Below are 19,126 nucleotides of genomic sequence, written 5' to 3'. Positions count from 1 at the left end.
CAGGACACAAACGGGTTAATGAGAACTAAACACATTCATGCACAAAAAGCTCTGCATTGATACATAAGGTGGATGAGACATTGTTTGAAAACACTGAACAGAAATGAGTGTACACTGTACAGTATGTATGTAACAGTACAGCATTTCCAATGATCCAGACCTGAGCAATAGATGACAGAATCCTTCATACAGTCATTGTCCTCTATGAAAATCCTGTCATCATTTACTCACCGTTTGTGTTGTTTTTTAACTTGCATGAGTTTCTTTTGCTGAATACAAACAAAGATATTTTAATAAATGATGGTCTTCACAAAGTTGACGGTCAACATTTGTATTCAACAAAAACCTCATAGGTTTGGCACAACACGAGGGTCAGTAAATGATGACAGGATCTTCATTTTTGGGTGTATTATCGTTTTTATCCACTTCTGACTACTTAACATATTTCATTAATCACCCATAATCCAGTTTAACCAGACACTAAGGGATGGTTACCCAGACAGGGCTTAAGTGTAGTCTTTCAGCTGCCTTAACAGGAAACGGCTTGCACTGACGTATCTTACAATAAATCAGCGGCATTGTTTGTTTTTTTGTTGTAAAAACTACTTAAATGTCTTAATATATCTAAGGGCTAGTCCTGGATTTATTTAAACCCTGTCTGAGAAATCACCCCTAATGTGTTGGATTAGCTGTGCTGTATGTAAATGATGTCATTGTTAATCTTGTAAGCGAAAAAAACGCTTTCTTCTTAGGTAATACCTTAATATCATTCTTGGGTAATACCTTCCTCTGTCCATCAAATAGGAGCTGCAATGGCTTATTATTAAATATTTGCTGTAACACCAGCATAACCAAATGAGACAACCCTGTGCTGTGTATGTGTACACAGGTTTTCATGTGAGTAGTTGTGTGGACCTCTCTTCAATGCCTTTGTTTGCGTGTGTGTGTGTGTGTTAGGGTAAAGTGCAATCTACAAAGTACAGTAAATGTGTAATGGTCACTTTTCATCCTCGTCACCTTCGCTCATGCTGCTGATAGAGGCGGATGCGCCTTTCGGGGAGGAGGGCGGTGATGTTCTGGTCATGGCCCAGCGGGCGGGGGGCGACGGGGAACGTGATGGAGAATATTCTCTCGGAGGGCTGCTGCTGGGCGAGCAGTGCGGGGAGAAAGCCTGGATCATTCGTCCACTACGTTCCTGAAACATCTGCTTCTGGAGAGAAATGCAGTCATTATATGGAGAAATGGGTGTATTGTTTGGGTCAGTGACAAAAACGGTTTGGCAAGATGAGAAATTCAAAAATCTTTTTAAAACACTTGTTTTAAAAGCACGCATCAGGTTTATTTCAATGCACATGGGGCGTTTTCACGACAGGGATTAGACTAGTCCTAGACTTAAATAAATGTAAAAGCTGTCCAAACTGAAAACAACTTGCATTGACATATCTTAAAATACATCAGTGCCCTTTGTTTTGCCTTAAAATTCACACCAGTAATGGTTTAAGTAAGGCATGTTTGTTAAAACTAGTTATATTACCCAATTAAACTAGTCATGGGTTAAGCTAATCCCTGTCTGGGAAACCACCCTGTAGTGTATTTATATAAATTTTTATGCGATTAAAACTTATATTTGCACCATTTTTATGAAAGTTAAGACTGAATGTACCTGAAAATGTAAAATGGTGTAACCGCCGATTGCGCCAAAGAATGAGAAATATTAAATATTTTATCCACCTTGATGGCATGTAAGCCTAATCATAAACATAATAATAATAATAATATTTTTAAAATCTAATTTTTGTGTTATTTCTAAATGTTAATGCGTTTTTGTAATATTTGTCCTAACATATGCTGAAAACTGTTCTGTTTTCTAAATTATCTTTGACAAATTATGTAAAAATGTATGTAAAAATATCACATTACACTAAACTAGATGATTATATTTGATTCCACATTTTTATGAATATATTTTTATTTAAAGAAATACTAGTTACACCAATTGACACAGACCGGTTACACCACATTGACATTTTTGCAATTATTCCCAAAATATTCCTTCAAATAATAAAAAAGCTAATTCTTGTCTGGGAAACCACCCCGTAGTGTATTTATGTTAATTTTAGGCAATTAAAAATTATATTTGCACCATTTTTATGAAAGTTAAGATTGAATGTACCTGAAAATGTCAAATGGTGTAACCGCCAATTGTGCCAAAGAATGAGAAATATTAAATGTTTTATCCACCTTCATGGCATGTAAGCCTAATCATCAAAAAAATATAAAAATATATATTTTTAGTTATTTCTAAATGTAAATGTTAATGCGTTTTTGTAATATTTGTCCTGACATATGCTGAAAAAAACTTTGACAAATAATGTAAAAATGTATGTAAAAAAATTATATTACACTAAACTAGATGATTATATTTTATTCCACATTTTTTAAATAAATATATTTATATTTTCATTTAAAAAAATACTAGTTACACCAATTGACACACATTGAAATTTTTGCAATTATTCCCCAAATATTCTTTCAAAAAGAAATAAAACCAGAAATTTTACACTTGGTCCTCAATAAAGAGAATGTATGCAAGTACTCGCAAATTTATTTTGAAATTTTAACCCTTTAACATTTAATTTAACTATACGGACACAAAAATAATTAACGTCACATCATTGACTCATTTGCCAAAATAAGGGTTTTGTTTTAGGGACAGTTTTTTTTTTTATTCTGTCATCATTTACTCCCTCTCATGTTGTTACAAACGTGTATACATTTCTTTGTTCTGATGAACCCGAAAAAATATATTTTGAGGAATCTTTTGTAACCAAACCGATCATTGACTTCCATAGTTAAAAAAATAATACTATGGAGGTCAATGGGGCACAAATGAGATCTCTTTAATATTTCAATTATTTTTCTTACACAAAAGGTACAAAAAAGGAATGAAAGCTGTCATTGGGGTGGTACCCATTAAAAAAAAACAAATTTTTGTGCACATTATTATCTCAAAGGTACAAATTGTTACCAAATGTATACATATCTATACTTAAATAGGACACATATTATGAGCTTTTTTAAGGGTGCCATCCCCTTAAAGGACAGCTTTTTTACCTGTTTTATGAAAGTGTGGGTTTGTAATGTCTTACCCATGTTCCATCTGGGCCAAAGAGCTCCAAAAAGTTCCCAATAAACTCCCGTGATTTCTCCTCCCACTTCTGGATTAGATCATGGCTCTTCTCCTCCACTCTATAAACAAAGTGCTTGGATTTTTCCTCTACAGTCCGCACCTTCTCTTTCATCTTGTCCACCTGATTCTGCAGACGATACTTCTTCTCCTGTCCAAAATCATTTTCGAGATCAGCAAAGAAGTCAGCACAAATTGAAATACGTTTATAATCTGTTGACTTACGTTGATATAACTGACATTCAGTTCTTTAGCCGTGTAGCCCCTCTGCAAGTTACGCCTAGCGTATACATCGTAGTCTCGCACTATCCGGGTTATCAGGTCAGACGTTGAAATCCCTTCTGTCCTTTTAGTGGGCACAAACATACCTGAGACACTCACACATGTTAGATTCGACTGAAACGCAAAGATACACATGCACTGAAGCCAAGACCTATGTTCTTTACCTGCCTGCTTAATATGCTTGTAGACATCCTCAGATCCAGCGGAGGAGTATGGGATATCATCGTGGGCTACAAAGTCAATCTGAAACAAAAAAAAAACAGGGGAATTATGCACAATGCATGCACAATACATCCACATTTGTGCATTTGGCAGATGGTTTTATCCAAAGCAACTTTATTACAACATATACATTTTATCATTATGTGATGTCTTTTCCGCTGCTAACGCACTGAACTACAGGAACAAAACATTATATAAATACACACAGTTTATAACACAATAAACAAGAGCTGACCTTATGTTTTTCTAAAAATTCTTGAGTCAGAGTCCAGGGTGCGTCAGGCAAAACCTCATCGACGTATCGGCAGTGTCTCAAAGCTTCGTATCGCTCCTCTTCGGTCATTACCGTGAAGCCCTTGTACTTGTGAGTGAGCTCATCACTGCATACTTGACACACACATTTATAGTTAGGTTATGATCGTACATACAGAAAAAATACATGTGTAATTTGGAAAAGTCTTTGTAAGTGGATGGGTGATTCTCACGAAAACTTGGTTGTAAAAATGTCAAGCATGAAAATGTAAAAATTGCTTAAATTTACTTTTTTTCCACCAGACATTAGAAACAAAGTCTGAAGTATATGGGAACATTAATTTAAAAACTTTTACTTATCATTTAACACTTTTTGTAACATAATTTCAAAAATAAGTCCTAAAAAATCTCATTACCGCAACAGTCAGAAAACATCAACACTGTTAGAAAAGCTAATATATTTTCACATTTTAAAAAATTGATTATTAATAGTCATGCACAGTAAATTGAAATTCTGAAATAATATTTATTTTAAATTTAACGTTTTTTTATTTTGTTTTATTTAGCTCATATACCGCAACACCTTCCACAATTTACAACTATTTTTTTTTTATATTTCGAAGAAACCTGACACATTTTCAAAATGACATGACAAACCTGAAAGAACATAATTTAGAGATTCTGCACATGCATTTAAAATCAAAGTATTATGCTTCTATTAATAAAATTAACATTTAATAAGCATCTGTTGCGGTAATGATACATAGGTTTCGGAAATGAGGTTAATTATTTCGGTAATGAGAATACGTATACTAGCCTGAGATTTTGTTAAAAACAAATTTTAAAGTAGAAAGTCTGATAATATTTACAGCATCATGCGTTCAAGTTCAAAACTGTTTTATTATGTAGTCTTTGAAAAAAATATTAAAGAAAAAACATTAGAACAGGAAGGCTTATATTAATATTCCTTTATGTCATATTTAAGTCCCCATTTATGCATTTAACATACTGAAATAAGATGGTCTTGATGACATATGCTGCCTACAAATGCGAGCTCTGAAGGCTGCAGCCATCGGATTGAGAAATGGCCAGCTAATGTCAGCTGGATATCACAAAACATTTGTGTAAATTAGATGAAAAATATTTCCTTGCTGGATATGATGACCTTTTACCATTCTGTATCTGTTTCGATTAGAGAGAGAGAGAGAGAGAGAGAGAGAGAGAGAGAGAGAGAGAGAGAGAGGCTGTATCCGAAACTTTAGACAGCTGACTTGTTCCCTAGCTGCCTTATGAGACAATGACTTTGGCTGCATAATGGCAGCTCTGAGAAATGCTTTAGGACAGACTTCATAGGCAGCAAAATTGAATTCAGGTTGAAATGTAAGCAGCCCTCTCTGTGTTCCGGGATGTCGCAAATCTGTTTGTGGTGCGGAGGTCTGATCGACCCACCCAATTCACACGAGCTCTGCCGGCAAAGAGCCGCTGGTGGTCGTCCTCCCCTCGCTCAACCGGTTCAGTTTGTCGCCGAGAGCCTGTGTCCTGAACCAGGAGCCGCCAGGTCTGTTTCCTTTGGGTTTCCGGCGGAGGAAGATGAGATGTCTCTGACAGCGTTGGATGGAGACTGGGACCAGGCTCCACATGGTGCATCAGACACACAGCCATCCTTCTACAAGGAACTGGTGCGCATTCTCTTCAAAGCCGTGCAGGACTTGGAGATTGAGTGGAGCACCCCACAAGAACCCCAGAGAAGCAAGCTTGACTTTTGTTTTCTTCACTCAGGCCGCCCCGCTGATGCTTGGAGGAAAGTCACCAAAGCGTGGGCTACCTCTCCCCCCATTTTTTTTCTTAGGTAGGCTACCTGTGTATTCCCCCCATCAAGGACGCTGTGGCTGCTCACCTCTGCCCCTTGTCCACTTCCTTGGATGGTGTGGCACAGCTTTGAGGGTAGTGAAGCCTCATGACAGCACACCAGTCCGAAAAAGCATACCCGCGCCGAGAGAGGCCCTGTCTGCATTGCACACTATGGCGGTCCTACAGATCTTTTAGGCGCAGGTGCTTAAGGCTCTAGATGAGGGCAGCACGGATCTAAATACCTTCAGGGATCTGAGAATGGCTACGGATTTCACGCTAAGGGCCAAGAAGACCACTCATGGTGGTCATGCACAGTCACGTCTGTTTCTCCATCCGGCCTGTTTGGTGACACGGGGGGCACAATCACGGAGCATTTCTCGGAAGCGGTGAAGAGCTCTAAGGCTATGAACCACTTCCTACCTCACCACCCTGTGTCTCATGGACCAGAACCGGTGGTGCATCACAAGAGTCCATGGCACAAATCCTCCAGTATATGATGCAAGAAACTGGGTCCTGGGGGACTGCCGTCCGGAACGAAGCCGCTCAAAAACAGAGCATTTTTCTCCTCAGTTGGTTTTGTGTTGCTCGCCCCAGGGCCCGTCCTCACATAAGCGTCTACAACACGCCCCGCCACTCTCGAACACGACCCACATGCTGCGAAGACAGCAGAGGCGGAAAGGGTTAACGCACAGTCCTAATGAATTGCGCAGCAACCCGCTTTCTGTCACAGCGCCGGGCGCTTTTAGGCCATCCTCTCTGGTGTCTGTGACTCAAGCACTGCGCAGAAAGGAGGTGCCGCCTTTAGTCTCCCTTTTCCCTCGCCCCCAGGCAGCAATCTGACGCTGCAGACAGCGCGCATTGTACGGTCGCAGGTAGCTGAGATGCTGGCACGCATGGGATCCAACTTTGTGGATCTTGTGATCCAACTGATGTTGCAGCGCCTAGATGCGTGGCGTGCCATCGCTAGGTTGTTTTTGATACCTGAAAGTGGAAAGAAAGCATAACATTAAATTAGCATGTCTCACAACATGGGAGAAAAAAATTACACATCAGATGTACACATCATCATATAGTATAGTCTTGTTGCGTTGTGTGTGTGTCATGTACATTTCCTAACACTGTAGTGTGTTTTTTGCTAAATACACCTGCTAGTAACATCTCCAAACCTAACCTCTCTCTCTCTCCTTCCTTCTGTGCTCCTCGAGCCATTCTGGGTTGCTGTTAAGTTTCTCCCTGAACTTTGTCAACCTGGCCTTTGCTAAAGCTTTTTTCTCACTTGCTGACTGTCTACAATGAAGCATCATAAAGCAAAATATCAACAGTTAATACATTTTAAATTTATATTAAATTCATTAGAGATATTTAAATGTAATAAACAATATGCTTAAATTTGCATTTCCGAAACAGAAGTTCTCTTTACCGCAACTGCTATTAAATGGTTGCGGTATATGAGAATGGTGTTGCGGAGGATGAGGTACCCCAGTATGTTTTGCTAAAAATAGAGAAGCCACATAGGCTTTGCTCATTTTTTATTCAGTGCATATAATTAGACTTTAATAAAGAACATTTTCATGAAAAATTGTAAATCAAACAATTTTCGAAATGTAGAAAACTACCTGTTTCGGTAATGATAATCAAAATGTCGTGTAAGCATTCTGACCAGAGAATATTTCAAATTTAACTGGAAAGATATAAAGAGATGATCTTACCTGGTAGCCATCTTGAAGTAACTGGTCCATGTGCTTGGTCACTCAAAATCAAACTTTATTAAAATTCTGTATGTGTGCTTAAACTGTTCTCAAAAAGTGTTGCGGAGGATGAGAACATCAGGCATGGACACATCAATTTCCTAATTTTTCTTCATTATTATTATACATGAATATTCAGTAAATTATTTTTCTGTCATCTAAAGTAGTCTAGCAAAACATACATTTATTTTTTTTCTAAATATTTTTGTTTTAATATGTTTAAATTACAGCATAACGCATGTTCAAACACAGCCGGACGCATTGCGGTAATGAGAATTTCAGCAGAAAATGAGATAAAATTGACAAATTATAAATTCTTATGTTGAAATCACACATTGTGCAAGGTAGAACACAGTATTGTGTTAATTCTGAGGCTTTTTAATATTACTATATTACACATTTTATATCTAAAATCATTAGTGCCGTGGTGTTTCAATGGTTTCGTGAGAATCACTCGGATATGGAATAGTGGAATGTGTACCTCCAACTATAAGATAGGTGTTAGGAAACAGATTCTTAGCCTGCATCAAAGCTCGGGCGTGACCAGAATGGAAAAGATCAAAGATCCCATCTGCATAGACTCGCACCGGCCTGTCCACTGTGAATGAAATGTACACACTTTGACTTTTAGAACCCTTTGACAGATTTAATTAGAGTTCCATGATATATAATTAAACCTGATACTCGGGTGAACCCCACCGTGGACTAATTAGAGTCCATTTGCTGACCGTTTGATCTATATTGCACACAAAAGCAGGACACGCTTTTTGATCTGATAAGCTTTTACTGATTGGCTGACTTCATGCAACTTTCTATGACTAAAGGATTTTTATCAATTCCCCAGATTAAAGTCTGGGGAATGTTTTAAAAATAAATAAAAATAAAAAAGTCTTATTGTGAAGTCTTCCCGGACAGGGTTTATTTTAGTCCCAGACTAAAATGCATGTTTGAACTGCTATAATTTCAAAACACCTTGCACTGACATATTTGAACACATACATCAGTATCATTGTTTTGTCTTAAGATGCACACCAGTATAGTTTTTTTTAAGGTTTGTAAAAACTATTTAAATGTCCTAAAATAACTAAGGCCTAATCCTGGATTAATTTAAACCCTGTTCCCATTATGTTTAAAAGGTATTAAGCTAATACAAGGGTTTTCGAACTTTTTTGTCAGCCGAACCTACATTTTTACTGAGATTTTAAGTAAATATTTAAATATTTTAATAGCACATTTGCATATTTTATTTTATTTGATTTTAAGTTTCTTTTTAATCTATTTAAAAGAAAATGTTAAGTTAAAGTGACAAAAATATATGTATAAATAAATATCATTCCTATAGCCTAAGTTACAATCTAATTTTGCCCCTGTGATGCTGGGGTTAGATGTTCGGTTTATTCATGCTTTTTCAAACAATTCCCATTGTACTAATTCATAAGAAATTGCCACCATGTAAGATAGGAACATGTTCAAAGGCAGTCACTAGGGCGGTACCCTTTTAAAAAGTACAAATTTGTCTCTAAAGAGTTCTTATTAATACTCCAAGGATACATGTTGGTACATCACACAGGGTTCCCACACAATGTCATGTCATACAATAACCACATAAAGCTTTCAGAGTTCCCACACCTTAGTTAACTTCAAATTCAAGGACCTTTCAAGGACTTTCCAGGTCCAATACCCTCAAGTTAAAGGACTAAATGTGGGGACACATTTCAGATGAGAGCAAGGCTACATTGTGTAACCTTTAAAGATACATTGTTACAGTTCACTTTCGAGGGAACTCGCGCTGCGTCACTGCGGTGACACTTTGGGGACGCCTCCAGGGGTAAGTGCGTCTGAATGTGTATATCAAATTCAACCAATGGTGAGGCTTAACGACAAAGACAGGGTGACGCGGGAGCCAGGAAGTATATCGCTATCTGAAATATTGCATTACAGGGATGCAGTATGGCAAATGAGACGCAGCGTCTTGTTCCCTGAGAACAGTTACATACGTAACCCGAGATGTTTTGTGTCAAACACAACTTTGCTAAAAAGCATTTTGGTATGAATCAACACTTAAAAAGTCAACAATTTTTATGATATTCTCCTACATTACAAAGGGAATAATTTGGATTTTTTTTTTTTTGAAAACTTCTTGCACAAAATAGATTCAAGCACTTTCAATGACCTGTATCTATGTATGTATATTTTCAACAACTTCCCAGGGCCTTAAATTTTTTTTCCCCAGATTCACAAACTTTCAAGGATTTTAAGGATCCGTGGGAACCCTGATCACAGGTGCATATACTCTATGTAATTAGATGGTACACATTAGGACCTTTGTGAAGTGACAGCTTTCCCAGCTAGAAGAATGGTGGTATGTGAAAGCTTTGTGAGGAGTCACTGTGAGAAACTGGGTCACAGAAATACAGGGAATCCCTGAGTGTCCAATCTCAGAGGTTAGAATAAGTATCTAAAAGGTCTCATGGGATTCTATTAAACACATATAAACAGTTCATGCAATACTTTATTTTGTTAGACAACCACAAATCCTAGTCTTATTGGATACCTTATGTGATTTTTGTGGAAACTAAAACAGAGATGGACTGACCAGGTGTCCCGAGCCGAGCTTGATCTACTGTAAGCTTCTCGTGTGGGGCCTGACACTCACAACTCGTCTCTGTGGTAAATATGGCTGGTTCTGTAAGAGGCTGAAGAGAAGAAGAAAAAAATCGATTTGAGAGGAATAACAAGAAATAAATACCTAATCGAATCCAAATAAAACACTATTTAAGTTAAACAGGCCAACATTGTGTGGCCATGACATCCTTATTACCTTGCGAAAAAATGCATCCTTATTTGTACTAATAGAGGATATTAGCTGATGTATTGATTTCCAGTCTGCATAACAGCCTCTTTACGCTAGATATTGATTTGTCCACAAGAAGCTTCTCTGATGTCAGACAGATTGTGCATCCAAAGCATCACAGGTTGCAACATACATATAAATAAAATATTAAAAGACTATCTAAAGTAAGATGCCACAACTTGTCTGTATAGAAAATGGAATCTCATGTGAAAACGTTTTACATGAACACGTGTACAAATTTGATCACTTGTGAAAAACAAAATTTGGGTATTTTTTCTGTATGCATAAATGTAATTATTTGCTATTTAATGGCTTGAAATATATACATATGAAAAACAATTTGTAAAATGAGGAAATGTAAAAGGCAACACACAAAAATACAAAACTGTAAGTTTTAGCTGACAGATGAACAGAATATAGTCTATCAAACAATTACAACACATTAAAAAAAATCATAATGAGGTTGAAAAATACCTTAGTGCTCAGAACACAGTTCAACATTTTAGGGTCCATGACGTGACTTTAATTATTTTGTGTCCGTATGGTTCAATTAAATGTCTAAAATCCTCGTTTTATTTAATTTTGACAGAATATTTGGGGGATTATTGCAAAAATGTCAATGTGGTGTAACCGGTCTGAGTCAACTGGTGTAACGTGTATTTTTTAAATGAAAATATAAATAAATTCATAAAAAAATGTGGAATAAAATACCTAGTTTATGATCTAGGTTAGTGTATGATTTTTTTTACATTTTTTTACATCATTTGTCAAAGATTATTTAGAAAACAGAGCTGTTTTCTGCATATGTCAGGACAAATATTACAAAAACGTATTAAAGTTTACATTAAGAAATAACTAGTGCTGGGCAAATATTAATCGCGATTAATCGCATACAAAATAAAAGTTAATTTTTGGATAATATGTGTGTGTGTGCTGTGTGTAATTATTATGTATATTTTAACATAGTCACATACATATATACATTTCAAAACATTTTTATTTATTTATAATTTTTAAAAATGTATAGCCTACATCATATATAGAATATATAAAAATATAAATAAAAATATTCTATATACACATGTAAATGTTTCTTAAATACATACATGAATGTGTGTTTATTTATATATACATAATTATTACACACAGCACACACTTGTATATTATGCTAAAAATCACTTCTATTTTGTATGCGATTAATTGCGATAAATTTTTGCCCAGCACTAGAAATAACTAATAAAATTATATTTTAAAATGTTTTTTATTATTATTATTATGCTTTACATGCCATCAAGGTGGATAAAATATTCAATATTTCTCATTCTTTGTTGCAAATGGCTGTTACACCATTTGACATTTTCAGGTCCATTCAGTCCTAACTTACATAAAAATGGTGCAAATGTAATACACTATGTGCATTGAAATAAACCTGATGCATGCTTTTAAAACAATAAAAAAAATTAATTGCCAAACCGTTTTTGCCACTGGCCCTTTAATAAAATAAAGTAACAATGCCTTAAATGTGCAGTGTGTAGGTTTTTGTGACACCTAGCAGTAAGAATGTGGATTGCAACCAATGGCTCAGTCTACCGCTCACCCCTCCCTTTCGAAACGCATAGAGAAGCTATGGTAACTGCCACAGGAAAAATGTCATCGTTTGAGACAACGTAGTGACGAAATGCACTCTGTAGAGCAGTTTGTTTGTTTAGGGCTACTGTAGAAACATCATGGCGCAAAATGGCAACTTCCATGTAATGGTGCGTTTACACCAGCCGCGGTACAGGCGGCAAAAACGCGCTATTCGCTTGTAGTTGGACGCTTGAACATTTGAGTTCACTCGCTTCATTGGCGCCTGAAATTCTAGTCATTGGAGACATTAACGCAGAAATTCGCGTCATGGGAGGGGCTTCTGCGACTCCGCTGAGACTTCACCACTCCCCTCGATTCCTGTAATCACGCGGCGCGGAAATCCGCTGAAGTTCCGATTTTTCAATTTGCGCGTTTCCCGTGGCAACGCTCAATGCGTGTGGAATGCGCCATCCATGCCGCAGGATGCCTAATCGCGCCTTTGCATTGACTTAACATTTAAATCACCCGCGCTTGCCGCCTCTACCGCGGCTGGTGTAAACGCATCATTAGGGTACCCGGGGTGTATGTAGATAAAAACGGCTCATTCTACGGTAATAAAAACATAACAGTTCATTACGTAAAGTCTTTATACACCATTGAAAATATAGTTATGTATTGCCGTTCAATAGATCCTCATAAAATTTACACACAGCACCTTTAAGCATGAGTGAATGTGAATACACAAATTTGTTTAAACTGGCATACAAATCCATCTGATAAAGAAAATAGGTATTTAGGTTGACGTGCTTTCATGGTCTGACATAATCTTCCACTGTTTATTGGGTCTTCTGACAACCTTGTGGGAGGCTGGATCCAGACTGGAGGGTTTGGCCTGATGATTGCCCATTTAGATGAACAAAATGTTAACGGTATGATCTAAACCACTGAAATGCTTGTCTCTGAATGCCAGTACAATTCTGTACAAATCGATCTAGAAGTATGGCATGGTCTCCAGTGTCGAACTCAGCACTAAGATCGTGTAGCACTAGGAGTGAGATTCAGCCTTTGTCAGCTGCTAAAAGCAAGTCGTTTGCGATTTTAAAGAGTGCAGTTCCTGTGCTATGGTGTGGCCTAAAACCTTACTTTTGCAAGAAAGAGCACAATTCAGGCACACAACTTTATCTAGTATTTCAGACAAATATGGATGTTTGTGCTTTAATTTTCAAATAATTTTATTTTAACCTTGCATTGATCTTTTGGACATCAGGAAATGCCCAACCAGAGAGGCTTCCTGTTTGTCTATTTTTAGCAACTACATGTACATGTACATTTGCAATGAGCCAAACCACTTTATATAAAATATTTTGTGTGTAGGAGTGAGGTCTGATTACTCATTGGATCTCCATGGGGCTCTCAAAAGGAGCAATGTACGATTCATTCCCATAGCAACGGAAGCAGGTGCTCAGAGGATGCTTGGGACTTTTCCCAGAATTCTGTACAAGGTGAGAAGGAAGAACATAACATAACAGAAGGGCAACCTGGAGTCAAATTCAATCGAGATACCTAACATCAGCTTGGCACCAACCTAATCCGATCGCCAAAGCATTGGCACTTACACTTAAAAACAACATCAGGAGATTAAAAGAGCTAAGCATCATCATGATTTGTATTTGGCATTTGTGCAAACACTGAAAAGCACACTCTGTATACCAAGCTTAACTTCTACAACCAAAGATATGAGTCAACACATCACAAAGAATCAAAAATATATGGTTTTGAACAGATTTGAAAGGAAGCTGATAAGAAACAACAACCCAGCATCTTCGCTATGCGTACAAACAGACCTCTAAAACAACAAAATACAGCCGTCTCACCGTTCGTGGAAATGGACAGGTGTGTTCCAGCTCCTCCATAGTTTTTGGAGGGTCCAAACCGAGCAGGATGTGACTCTAATTGAAACCTCTCCCTGACTCAGCATCAGTTTTGAACCGTAGCTGTTAGCCAAGCTTGCTCTGTAAAGGATGCTCTACTACAGCGAACCTGCATCTACGTCCCGCCCACTCGATTATTTTTTTCCCTCAGCCACTCCCATCAAAGCCCTTCCACCGTAGCGCCTCCCCCTCACAATGTCCGCCTATTAAAAGAGAACGATGCTCCCAAGCTCCGCCCCCGACCGAGCCCATCAGATGGACTTCAATGCAGTTTACAACAACAAAGAAGAGAGGCTGTGATATGGCCAGGCAAGAGAGGACCAATCAGGAAACTTTACCTCGTTTTTTATTTACATAAAGGAGTGTGATTGGCTGAGCTTTCCGCTGAACGTCATTGCTTGTTCATTGTGTTGCACAGATGCATAGTGGTTTGTTAGAAGATGCATCATTACACGCACGCGTACACTGGATTATATAAGTAAAATATTTTTATTTTTTAACTCTACATGTAAACGTAGCGTTGTAGACTACACTAATTGTTTAGCGTCTGATAAATTTATTTATGTAAATATATATTTTATTTTTAAATCATATTGTCAAAAAATCTTCTAAAGACAGCATCACAAATAATCGTATTTATGGTGATATATATATATATATTAAAATATTCTGTTTGATTTGCTTGCTTGTTTGTCACATCGACAATTATACTGAGGCCGTTTCTCAATCGGAAGGCTGCAGCCTTCGGAGGACGCATATGCAGGCTGCATACGTCATCAAGATCGTCTTATTTCAGAATATTAACAATTATAAAGTTGACTTTTATTCTTAGTTAATCGTATATTGTTGTAATATGCTCATGACCTGCAAATGTAATGCTCAGTTAACTTAAATAAACCAGTTTGATGACGTAAGGAGCCTGCATATGCGACCTCCGGAGGCTGCATCCTTCCGATTGAGAAACGGCCAAGATATTTTTGCCTAATTGCAAGTAATAAACATAATAGAAAAAGAGCTAATAATAAAATACAAAATAACAACAAAAATGTATGTAGGATAAACTAAAATTAAAAATGTACAAGAAGGTTGTCTTTCTCTAAAAATGTAGAAATCGAACTGTTCACATGTCCACCTGCATTTCATTTAATATCCACATGGTGGGGCCATTGTTTCAAATGTAGTTTGTGTGCTTAAACTTGGCCTGAAGTGGTTATTTTGAAGAAATTATAAATTAGTTTAAGAAGCAAAGTTTGTTAATATTTAGCAAAAAAATATATGTATAAAATCACGCTGTAGCTTGCCGGTATTTATTACATTTATTTATTTATTTAAAGTTTAGTTGTTTGTTATTAATAATAATTTACAAGCTACAGTATGCATTTTTCCTCTTTGAATTGTGTCTTTGCCCACCTTCCCGTAACCACCCAAGTGTGCAAATAGTATTAATTTCTTTGAATATTGTCATAAATGCATTGCAACATACAATGTTTTTCAAGTTATAAGGTCAACAAATTGTATAATTTCAAATAGTATTTATTATCAAGTAGTTTTGCATGGTGTTGTTCAACTGAAATACTTTAGTAGCAAAAGCTTCTATTTAATATAAAAACAGAACAGATCCTTTGACAGCCACTTATCATGAGCAGTGTGTACTTCCAGTGAGTGCTGAACTCTTCACAAAGTCACTGCTTGTAATCATTTCAGTCAGGCAAAGAAGCAAATAGCTTTGAAGAATCCTTAGAGAGATTCGGTGTGGTCCAGAAGAGGCAGCAGGAGATTTGAAAACTCTTTTGTGTTTCCTGTGAGCCTCATCAGCATGAAGAACGAGTATCGTTTTCCTCTTTGACTGGGCCTATGTACTTTTGACTGCTATATCTCTCCAGAGGCTCAGAAGGCAACAGTATATACTGTGAATAACATTTCCATTGGCGGAGCTCCGGCTCTCTCTTCTGACGGCATGTGAAGCAGCTGTGCTCTTCCAGCTCAAAAAGGTTATCGGTCTTTGTCATAATCAAATAGAGAATAAACAAAAAGATAATTTACAGGGAGAAGAGACTCTTTCCTCCAAGGCTTTGAGGGGTCCTGAAAAATCAAGACCTCATTTTTAAGGCAATTGCATTGTGACATAAGCATGCTGATTCAAGGTTAAGGGCATTTCTATTATCTCCCTAGAATACTGACATGCCCATGAGTATTTTTGACGTAGTTTCTCTAAGTAATTTCACACCGGTCTCAAATGTTCGGAAGCAAAGCACATTAAGTACCCATTTAGAGATGCAAAATAATACACTGCAAGCGAAATGCTCAAATGCTTCATAATCAATTTAAATGTTAATAAGCATCACCGTATCCCTCTACATTCACACAAGACAGAGAAGCAACTCTTATATAAAATAAAGGCGCTAAAAGGATCTTCATAGTGATGCCATAGAAGAACCATTTTTGTTTCCTTAAAAAAACATTATAAGTGAAAGGTTCTTTAAAGACCAATTTTTCTTATCTTTATATAGTCTAAATAACCTTTTTTCATTACAAAAAACCTGTAGTGAAACATCAAAGTTCATCATTTTAAATGTTCCTGATACCATACAGCCCAAAAATTGATCGGGCACCTGCACTGTCAGAAAAAGCTGTCACTTGCGCAGTACCCTTAAAGACGGGGTGCACGATCTCAGGAAGTCAATGTTGACATTTGAAATCACCTTAACAAACTAGCCCCTACCCCAATATAATCTGGACCTTCTTTTGATAGACCAGCCCCACACATACGCAACCCAGGCAACGATGTCAGTTAGTAGACACGCCCCTTACTGCTGATTGGCTACAAGTGTGTTTTGGTACTCGGCCTGACTCCCTTTTCCAAAGCTTTTCTCAAAAACCGTGTTGACCTAATATCATACCTTTCAGGTAAAAATATGCACCCTTCACACTGTAAATAAAGATTTGTTGGTTCAACTTCAAAAAGTAAGTTACCGGGATACCTTAAGTTAATTCAACTTAAAAGTTGTGTAAAAATAGTTGTCAATCAGTAGCGGCTTGTGACTCATCCGAGGGGCGCAAATTCAAAATAAGTGTTCGGAGTGTCGTGTGTTGCTTGCGTTTTCAAAATATGTGTTTGTTGCGTCATGTGAACCATGTGCATCACGTGTTTTGTCAAAATAAGTGCCTGCTGCACCCGCGTCAAAACCGTTTATGATAAAAGAGACGCTCACGTTCACAAAATACACACAAGACACTCCCTTAACAGTAAACTCTGATTACGCACGAGATTATGCGAGTATCTGGCAAACGCGAGCGTATCTTTTATCATAAACACTTTAGACACGTTTGCAGAAGCCAGTTATTTTAACAAGACACATGATGCACACAGCATCTCTCGATGCGCAGAACACATATTTTGAAAAAAGGAACCACACACATGTCAAGCTATACATGTTTTGACGAACTTCCTATCGAGCGCCCTCGAGAAGTCACCGGCTGCCACTGTTGTCAACTCTATTCTTAACTTTAATTAACTCATAATTTTGAAGAAATCAGGTGACTTACTTTTTTAAGTTGAACCAACTTTCTTTTACATACAAAAAGGTACTTTTTGCAATGGTACTGCCTCAGCTTTTGCTCCTTTATTTCTGTGAGTGTGCCGAAAACCTTTTGTGCAGATATTTGTCTCCAAATCTGCATTAAAAAAGTTTGAAACAGCATGATGACAGGTGTCTTATCCCTTTAAGCTAACCCATTACTTTTTAACAATGTCTTTACGTGGGAGACATACAGTACACATTCATATTGCATATAAATCCAGAGGAAGCTGATGTCAGCGCATTATGATGTGAATTCATTCTGACGTGCTTGTCAACCACTGATAGCTTTGAGAACAAATTCCCATTGTTTCGGCAGACCTATGTATAGCAATTCAAGCAATATATTTAGACCAAAGCCATAGAATCTGAATGCAGCCTCGGTTTAAAGAGCTCTGCAGGGAGGTCCGGCAAGATTGATGTGGCTATAGAGCGCAGCCGGTGCTAATAAATTCATTAACTTGCCCACTACAGGGCCACAGCGAGAGTCATTTCCTGACTTTTAAGGATCTGATCAAGCATGCTCCACATGAAAATCGAGTTTAATTATGATAGACGTCTTGCTTGGAGTAGTTAAACATTATCAAGCCTGATGTCATTTTACGACTAATTTGCATGAAAATGCACAAAATTTATTTATTTAAAATAAACAATAAAGACTAACCCCAACATCACAGGTATGAAAGCAAATAATATTTTTTTTTTTACAAATGTTGGGATTTAATTAGAATTAGCAACCTCGTAAAAAATACGAATGCAATGAGATTGTGTTGGCATTATCATGTGACAAAACAACAAGCAAGCATCACATGGCATTTATTAGGTGAAAACTCCAAAGTCACACAGCATCCATATATAGATAGCTTACAGGTATGTGAAGCATCTTGTTACAGCACCCCGAGCTGCGATTTTGCATTTAACAGTGTCAACAGATCACCAAATGGCATTATTTTATTTTGGGCATCACTAATTATACATGGTATTGAAGCCTTTCCTTGAAAGTGTGGCTTCTGACAGCTATGGAAATGAGAAAAGTAATGATGCTCTCGTGTACGCCTGCAGGTGAAATGATGGCGAGAATTTTAATGAGAGGTGAACGCAATTGCTCAAAACAAACTTGAGTGTCAAGTTTTTTTTGTTTAAATAGACTTTATGGCTCAAATGTTGATTCTTCATAGTTTAAAAGACTTTATTGACCTCAAGGCTTCCTGAGCAGAGGAAGACAAATTTCCTCAGATGTAACATGGCAGTAAAGTTAAATCGTATATATTGGTATAAAAAATGATCAGCTTTGAGAACATATATACCTTAAGGTCACGCTGTCATTGTGTTGATGTTGGGACTGATCCGACTCTCCATTTAACACTTTCCGACTGGTTGCACCTTTGGTGATCCGTGAATCATGGGTAAGTGGAAGGTAAGCGTTGTTATGTTGACTTTACGTTTCAAAGGGTGTTGACCCGTCACAATCAGAGGGCACAATGGGCAGAGAAGTGAAACAAACAAAAGGGCAATGATTTCATGCTCATCTGATTTAATCCAAAAGACGCTCGGTTGGTTGTGCTCTTGTATTTTCAGTGTTATGTAAATGGAATGGACCCACGTTAGTGGACGGCACATCGGATTATATGTAACAAGATAGATTCACATGA

At 37.3% G+C, this 19,126-nt stretch overlaps 1 protein-coding gene across 3 annotated transcripts; it reads right to left on the bottom strand.

Annotated features, from left to right (window-relative positions):
- Window positions 1–925: 925 nt before the first annotated feature.
- On the bottom strand, window positions 926–14,070 carry pcyt1ba (phosphate cytidylyltransferase 1B, choline a). 3 transcript variants are annotated; one of them, XM_065258324.2, is made up of 8 exons: window positions 13,840–14,070; window positions 10,139–10,238; window positions 8,024–8,140; window positions 3,927–4,078; window positions 3,634–3,712; window positions 3,413–3,555; window positions 3,150–3,338; window positions 926–1,207 (listed from the first exon to the last, which is right to left on the bottom strand). In XM_065258324.2, exons 1-8 carry the CDS (start codon window positions 13,876–13,878, stop codon window positions 998–1,000), a joined length of 1,029 nt encoding a protein of 342 aa, XP_065114396.1. In that variant the 5' UTR covers window positions 13,879–14,070; the 3' UTR covers window positions 926–997. The 3 variants fall into 3 exon arrangements, with proteins under 3 accessions (XP_065114396.1, XP_065114397.1, XP_065114395.1); XM_065258325.2 differs by having other exon boundaries at window positions 926–1,210; window positions 3,413–3,528; window positions 13,840–14,057; XM_065258323.1 differs by having other exon boundaries at window positions 926–1,210; window positions 13,840–14,054.
- Between the last annotated feature and the right edge of the window lie 5,056 nt (window positions 14,071–19,126).

This window comes from Paramisgurnus dabryanus, chromosome 22 (assembly GCF_030506205.2).
Source record: "Paramisgurnus dabryanus chromosome 22, PD_genome_1.1, whole genome shotgun sequence".
Classification (NCBI taxonomy): domain Eukaryota; kingdom Metazoa; phylum Chordata; class Actinopteri; order Cypriniformes; family Cobitidae; genus Paramisgurnus; species Paramisgurnus dabryanus.
Note: the sequence above shows the minus strand (reverse complement) of the source record. Positions and strands in the feature narration are given on the sequence as shown.